Source organism: Kryptolebias marmoratus, linkage group LG17 (assembly GCF_001649575.2).
Source record: "Kryptolebias marmoratus isolate JLee-2015 linkage group LG17, ASM164957v2, whole genome shotgun sequence".
In the NCBI taxonomy this organism is placed as follows: domain Eukaryota; kingdom Metazoa; phylum Chordata; class Actinopteri; order Cyprinodontiformes; family Rivulidae; genus Kryptolebias; species Kryptolebias marmoratus.
Window position 1 is genome coordinate 27,277,392 of NC_051446.1, and position 8,074 is coordinate 27,285,465.

Genomic DNA, 8,074 nt, shown 5'->3' on the forward strand with positions numbered 1-8,074 from the left:
CTGTGGACTGAAAGAAGCTCTGTTGGTCAAAAAACATCTTGAACTGTGTAACCTCTTGTCTGAGGTCTGACCTGTCACGACTCCAATGCTGAAGTAAAGCAGCTCCAGACTGGTGGAGAAGAAGCTGAGCAGGAAACCACAGAAGGACAGAACTCCACCTGACATCACCGCCACCCTGCAGGACCAGCGGTTCCCCACCAGACTACCTACAGGAGCTGCACACAGAGACACACTTTCAGCTGCTTTTCACAACTGACCCGTGGGTAATGTTGGATTAGTACTGACCACAGAGCATGGTGGTGCAGTCCAGCAGACTGTGGATCCAGGCCGTGGATGAGTAGTCTGCCTCAAAGTGGGCCTGAAACTCCACAAAAAAGATGGAGATGCACCTGCAGACATACAGTTAAGTCAACAATAGCCGCTACCAATACTAACCTCTGCAACACAACCAAACAGTTTCATGTTGTAGAAACACAGATCAACCCAGAGACAGAAAACAGTCCAGATCTCAGATCAACAAAACCTTTCTGATGGAACCAGAACAAGACAGTCCATGACCAGACTTCATCCTGTCCGCCTGCTGGAGCAGAAACTCTGAACCCAACTGATGAAGAAGATGGTTTGGTTTTGGTGACAAACTCAAAGAAAAGCCAGAGGTGTTGAAGCTAAAGGAAATGATCAGGAAAGTGTTCATACTTTTTACTCCAGAGTCTTCATCCATTTTCTTTACCTGTTCCCGTTCAGAATCACAGGGGGATGGAGCCCAGTATCTTCAGCAGTCATTGGGTGAAGAGCACAGCTACACCTGAACAGGTCGTCTGTCCATCATTGAATAGCAGAATGTTTTAGCTGATAAGTGAAACTATTTGTTGCCTTTTGTTGAATAAAGCTGAATTCAGGAACAGAAACTATTTCTAATGAAACACCACAGTATTATTCAGCAGCTGTTACCACGGTAATAGTAATAGTGGATAAAGACAAGTATGGTATGTGTTTATTGAGCGATAATATCGTTACCAAGTCTTTTTAATTTCTGTCTTTTTTTGTAACTTAAACCTAAAATTACCCCTGACCTGTTTCCTGTCACCCATCTGTTCAGCAGCGCCCCCTGCTGTCTGTTTTCATGTGAAACAAGTAAACTAAAGTCAGTAGGAAACTAACCCAGTGATGTTTGCTCTTTAGTGTTTATAAACCAAAATGTTTTCTGTTTTATAATTTGTAGTTTTAGTTTTAAAGGTTGTATTCTGATCTGTGTAAATACAGTTAAAAATAGGAGGATTTGGGGATTTTAGGGCATGAAAGGCTCCTGAACACAGTTTGGCTGATGTGTTCAGGTGTCAGTCAGTCATTGGAGATTAACTTAATGTTTCACTGAGAGGTCAACGAGTTTAAAGCAAAAATTGCATGACAGGCATCTGTGACTACATTCACACCACAATCAGAAAAACTAACGGATTTATAATCAATAATCAGCCGTTTCTTTGGTTTTCCAACCAAATAATGTTCCAGCGTTGGATGTTCATAAATAAATAAAAATAGAACAAATTATAGTTTCCTTCCAGCTGTTTGTGCACAATTTTATTTTGTGCATAAAAACAGCAAACAGAAAGAAAACCTGTGTCAATGCAGCGTAAACTCCACATCCTCAGTTATATGAGTATTTATGTGATTACCCTCAGATTACAGCAAGACTGTCACTGCTGTGGGTCAGGATGAACAAAGGAAAAGATTTAACTTCTTTAAGAAACTCAGTTTAGTTTAAATGCATCCATCTGTTGCTCATTTGAAATGAGCTGAAACACATCAGCATCAGTCGATCTGTCATCAAGCTCGTTTTTTAAAGAAAGCAGTGTGTGGGTAGTTAGCAGGATTACTTAAACCTGGCTTTAGCTGCTCCTCTTCAGCCTGGCTTGGTGTTTGTGAAACGGACTGATCCTTGACGCTCTGAGAAGGCTTGGTTAAGCCCGTCTTTCTTCTCTTTTCCTGGATTTGTCAACCCTACTTTTGTGAAACGAATCAAACCCGTTCCTGAACCGACAGGACTGAAAGTTTCTCAGTCAAACCAGGATTACTCCACCCAGAAAACACATAAAATGTGCTGACAGTTTGTTCCCGTCTTTCAGTTTTACAGTCTGATTTTAATCTCCTGAAGCCCTCGTAACTGTTAGTGAGATATATAGTTTTATTTATACTTCTTATTTCTTCTGTTCATGGAAGTCTTCTTCAGTTTATTGGTGGTACTGATTTTATTAATGTTCTTTATGGATGTTGATGACTCTTCAATGACTGCTGAACAGACGAATTCTGTGTAATTGTCTCATTGTTTTATAGAAAAGTTTTATTCTGTTCTGTTTTAAGCAATGTCATACTAATACTTTATACTAATTTATACTATCACACAGATACAGAAAACTACAAACAACTACAAACTCAAAGAATAAATATAAATATTGTATAAAAATAAAATGTGACCAAGAGAGAAAAAACAAATGGTTCTCCCATTTTTAATAGTCTATAATAACTTTTTAATTATAAGTCAGGTCTTACACAGGGAATGTTTATTATTCCTGTCTGTTTACCCATAGTATAATGTTTGTAAACATGTTGTTTACCATCCAGTGTGTTTGTGTGTGTCTGTTTGTCTTTGTGGGGACAGTTTACAGGCAACAAGTCCCCTTGAGACAACCATTAAAATGTTCTAAGAACACTGAGTTTGTTACTGTATGTCCTGAACGAATCTGTTCCAACCTGTTGAGCCTGTTTACTCCCTGCACCTACACCTACACCTGCAGACTGACTGAGAGCTCAGAGCTCCAACAGGTATGATGCACACCTCTGTTACGTCACAGAAAACGCTGAGCTCTTATTCAGACTGCTGGTTCAAGAATAAAACTGCTGGTTCTGATCCAGACAGTTGATTCTGGCCCAGACAGTAAGAATAAACTCTTCATCAGGAGCCTGAAGCAGAACTGTTTGAGGTTCTGGGTGAGGGTCCCAAACCTGCAGCGTTTGTGCACCAGTCCTCACATTCATAGAAATACCAGTATGTGTGTGTATATATTATATATGTAGTGTGTGTGTGTGTGTGTGTCTCAGTTACCTGGTCACTGCACGTGTGCAGACCGTCACCATGAAACAGCAGCCAACGATCACCCACCCCCACCCTCCATCTGGAGGCAACACCCCGACTGTCTGCTGCTTCTTCGCAGCCATGAGTCCCTCGGCGGAGTCCCTGAGGTGGTTGGTAGTCCTGGTTCTAGTGCAAGTCTGGACCTGTGAGGTGGTGGTCCTGGATCTGTTGTGGCCCAGAACAAAAGCAGTTAAAGGTGTTCTGAGCAGCGGATCTGTTGTGCATCTGAAGTGTCTGAAGGAGGCGATGTGATCTGGCAGGTGGAGCCAAGGTGGAGCTGGGGTGGAGCTGATTTTTGAAAGGAAAACGTTACCTTTGTGTAGAACTGATCAGATAGCCAGTCGAGTCCCGCTGGTCTGATTCTGTCTCTGATGACGAGTCAATAAGTTTCCAGCTGACCCTCAAACATTAACCAGACTGGGTCAGGTGGGACTAACCAGGGCCCCCCTGGACCCCCAGGAGATCCTCAGTTTTTCCTCGTCTTTAATCTAATGTTGGTTCCTACTAAACACAGACTGAATAACATGCAGCTGCTGGTTCACTGCAGGACCGGGTCTCTCAGCAGGACCGGGTCTCTCTGCAGGACCGGGTCTCTCAGCAGGACTGGTTCTCTCTGCAGGACCGGGTCTCTCTGCAGGACCGGGTCTCTCTGCAGGACTGAGTCTTGTAGTCTCAGGTGACAGAAAGGAACGGGTTTAACAGGTCAGTGTGTTTTGACCCCCAGCCTGTGTGAGTTTTTTTATGACCTGAGAAGTATTTACTGCGGGATGGAAAGTGGGTCAGCACAGCTGGACCGGAGCCAGGACCAGAACCAAAGCGGTTTAAGTCAGGCCAAACAGGACCTGAAAAAACCTAAACCTAAGTAAAACCTAATCTGAGCTTCTGATCTTGTTTGTCCTGAGATATACCATAGCAGACCAGGACCAGGACCAGGACCAGGACCAGGACCAGGACCAGGACCATCTTTTTAAAAACTGCAAAAACAGTTTTAGTTTTTAATCATTTGAACAAAACAATAAAAATATAAATAAATGTTTTGTTTCAGAGAGGAAGACTATGGTGACCCCTGTTGGAGGACTACAGGAACTACACTGTTGGTAAAATTACAGAACTTTTACACAAAGATGATAATTTAACAAACTCAGAATGAGAACAATAAAAATATGAAAACTGTTTTTGTTTCAAAGAGAGATGAGGTCCTGAATGAGCCTCACCATTTCCACCAGAAGCATTTTATCTTTTTACAACAAAACTCAACTGTTCCCGGAAGGAATGCATATCACCCACCGCCTTCATGTCAAAGTTTTCAACAAAAAGAAAAAAAAATCTAAAATTTTTTCTTATGTTTTTTACACTTTATTATTGCCTAATTTATTTCATATAACTTTATTTAGACATCACATTTAAGTTGACCAAAGTGGTAAAAAAACAATAAAATAATCAAACATAAAACCCAACAATTACAAACAAACATAGGCTAAAACGGAATTAAAAACAAGGAAACAGCACAACCTAACTGATCTGATGGAACTCCAACTGAACCTGAATTAAAAGCCAGGCTAAGAAGTCAGAATTTAAATGGTTAATGGACTGTACATATTTAGCTAACTCAAAGCACTTTACAACATCAGCCTGTTCTCAGTTATCCCTCCACACTAACCGAAATAAATCCGTCTAATCAGTGCTTTAGCTTCATACACTGATGAGGCACATCAGAGGCAGTGAGGGGTTCAGGGTCCTGCCCAGGGACACTTCGACAGGTGACTGCTACCAGGAATCAAACCTCCAGCTCTCCCGTTGGGGTACGACTGCTCTAACCACTGATCCACAGCTGACTGGACTGTAAAAGACTGCATAGACTCTGCAGGATGAATATCAGAGGGCAGGATGTTCTACAGTTTGCAAAAGCCCGATCCCCTCTGAGCTTTAAATTACCTGTCAGCTGCAGGACCTCAGACCTCTGTCTGGGGTGGGGAAGTCTAGAAATTCAGTTAAATAACTGGGTGCTAAACCGTTTAAACTTTACCAGTGAATAAAATATCTTAAAACATTATAAAATGAACTTGCAGCCGGTGTAAAGCTGCTAAAACTGGGGTGATGGGGTCAGCCTTCTGTTAGAAGACGTGCAGCAGCGTTCTGGACTCAGGACAAGGACAGATGATTGTTCAAGACCAAATATAGAGAAGTGCCATCATCCAATCTAGAGGTGATGAAGGCATGAATGATGAGGAACAATGAGGAGCAAGAGGAGCAAGAGGAGCAGCGGCATCAGTTACCTCACTCACAGGAGGACGGTTTCCAAATCCAACGAGTTCAGTCTTGTTTTCATTCTGAGTTAACCAGACTTTGACATCCTGTAGACAGTTACACAAGCTGCAGCGGGGCAGAGACGTCTGCAGATGGATGGCATCAGCATAGCTATGAAAGGAAATGTTATAGTCATCCTGGTTCTGGTTCTGGTTCTACTGGAGGTTTCTTCCTGTTAAAATGTCACCAATGTGCTGCTCAGAATGGGAGACTGTGACGAAGTGAAGATTCCTGAGACAGAAAACTTTTATTAGCTGACTTATAATGTATGTGAAGGTTTTGGTACAGAGACCTGAAATGACTAGGGAAATGAGTTGAACTGAATCAGACTGGACCAGACAGGACCAGAGAAGCGGGTAAATAAAATGGATGAATGGATGAATTGAAGTAGTAGAACCATCTGAAGTGTGGCTGATCCAGGAGACACAGGAGCACATCCCAGCAGGTGAAGGTGTCCTGGATTCAAACCACCTCTGTACCACCACACCCAGCATCGGACAGGTGGAAGCTCCTCCTGTGGGTCTGCAGGACCGGGCGGGCCAACGGGCTGGATCCAGCCAAAGGGAACAAAAACCTCCTCAGTCAGGTGATCTGGACAAAGTCACAGTTTCTGCATTAAAGATTAACGAATAAATGTTTACCAGTCCTGTAATATCTCCGGCTCAGCTGCTCGGTCCTCCATCTGTCCAACTTCCCAGAGTTCTGATTGGCCGATTGTCTCATCGTTATCCAAACGTGTCTCAGCTAACCTGCGAGACAAGCAGCAAAACAAGTTCAGAGAGTTTGTCAGAAATCATGCTGGATTAAAGAATAAAGAGGTTTACAGATGAAGGTTTTCTGTGTTTGGTTTGATCCTGACAGGATGTGAGGAGATTTCAGGACATTTCTGTCGGTTTGTGTCCATCTGCAGGAATTTAAAGGCTGAAGCAGAAATAAACCCTAAAATATATAAAACAGAAATGTTTTAGGTTACTAAATTTATCAACTTATTTTCCTGATGTTCCCAGTGTTCATAACGTTCCTCCTGTTCTGTTTCCAGTCTTCCTGTTTGCTCCCATGCAGTCCTATCATTATCATTATTGTTGTTGTTGTTGTCCTTTCTTTTTCAGATGTTTTCATATTTGACAACATTACAACCATGAGTCTAAGTCTTAATGAGGCCTAGATGGAGGTAAGGATTATTTGATGGAAAGTATCTTTACTACGTGCCGTCTCCTAGAGTGGGATTTTTTGTAGCTCTGTCACCTTAGAGGGATTTGGCTGAAGACCTCGTCCATCTCCTTCTCGATAAGTCCCAGTACTCCGATTATTACTCTTTAGGCCCCTCACACACTCAATTTCTATTTCCAGGTCTTTACATTTTTCCAGTTTTCAATACGTTTAACAGAGGTGTTACTTTCTGATGGGATGGACATACTGAGAAGAAGGCAGTTTGGTTTGGTTTTTGGTGACAGTGTCTGGCCTGTCAGAACCTTTTCCCCTATCCCACATGTCCCAGAGGATGGGGGCAACATGGTTGGGGCTCGAGGTCGATTGTGTGCGGCCATTATGAAGCCTCTGTTTCAGGTATTTCTTGAACTTTGCAGCTTGGGTTAGAGTAGTTTGGTTTTTGTCTCTGGTGTTCTCTGACGATGGTAACAGGGGATCAACTTTAGTATTCAGGTAAGTATCTAGACCTGTTGTTGTTTTAAAAGGTTTCTATCCTGTTTTCTGCAGACAAACTTCATTTCATCACATTAGATTTAATCTGGTTAATAAGCAGAAATATTTCAAACTTGTCTGAAGGCCACATGTTTCCACCTGCGTGGTCCAAAGCCTTATCGGTGTGAAGCAGCAGCTGCTCCGTCATTTATTAATCCTTGGTTCTAAAGGCAGCTGCGAGACACCAGACTCCTCAGATCACTTCGGCTGACATCTGAACAACTTCAGCTGAAGTCAGACCATGAAGGTGAGCTGATTTCCAGCTCCTCTCTGGTTTTCATGAAGGATCCTGTGAATGTTCTGTAACTGATCTGTGATGCTGCTGCAGCTGCTGTCGGTTCTCCTCCTCCTCCTGGTTCCTCTGCTGACCAGCTGTTTGCCTCTGGACTGCAGCGACATCTTTAAGCAGGACAATAACCGACCCAGTGGCGTCTACACCATCTACCCCATGGGAGGAGTGTCAGGTGTCCAGGTAAACTCACACCTTGTTTCTGCTCGGTTTATCCAACGTTCCTCTTTATTCCCCGAGGTTCACTTCGGTTCTTTCTGTTTGTGGTTCTGCAGGTGTTCTGTGACATGGACTCACACGGAGGACAATGGACTGTGAGTTTCTGAACTTTCCACAGTTTTTAAACTTTAATACAAATAATAGTTACACATAAACATGTCATGTTTCATTTGAGATTGTAACAGCTGAAATAAATGAGAAATGCAGTCATCTGCTCAATAANGTTTGGAGCTCTAAACCCGGTCTTGTTTGGAGCTCTAAACCCGGTCCTGTTTGGAGCTCTAAACCCGGTCCTGTTTGGAGCTCTAAACCCGGTCCTGTTAGGAGCTCTAAACCCAGTCCTGTTAGGAGCTGCCTGAAGTGCTGCTGATTCTCTGGTTTCTATCCTTCTCATTCTTGACCTGTCATGGTCTTAGCTAAGGTCTTAG

General features: G+C 42.8%; 1 protein-coding gene and 1 long non-coding RNA gene across 2 annotated transcripts in view; one reads left to right on the forward strand and one right to left on the reverse strand.

The window, feature by feature from the left end:
- slc16a12b (solute carrier family 16 member 12b) overlaps positions 1-3,373 on the reverse strand; it is an 8,439-nt gene extending 5,066 nt beyond the window's left edge. Inside the window, exons 1-3 of the mRNA XM_037981060.1 lie at positions 3,101-3,373; positions 286-389; positions 72-215 (exon numbers count right to left, since the gene is read on the reverse strand). Coding sequence (XP_037836988.1) covers positions 72-215; positions 286-389; positions 3,101-3,213 — 361 coding nt within the window. The 5' untranslated portion in view covers positions 3,214-3,373. The remainder of the gene's footprint in view (positions 1-71; positions 216-285; positions 390-3,100) is intronic.
- A 3,903-nt stretch (positions 3,374-7,276) lies between these two features.
- On the forward strand, positions 7,277-7,833 carry LOC108251669. Its single transcript, XR_001809369.3, has 3 exons — positions 7,277-7,385; positions 7,467-7,610; positions 7,703-7,833. It is a non-coding gene; the product is annotated as an uncharacterized LOC108251669 (long non-coding RNA).
- The last annotated feature ends 241 nt before the right edge of the window (positions 7,834-8,074 follow it).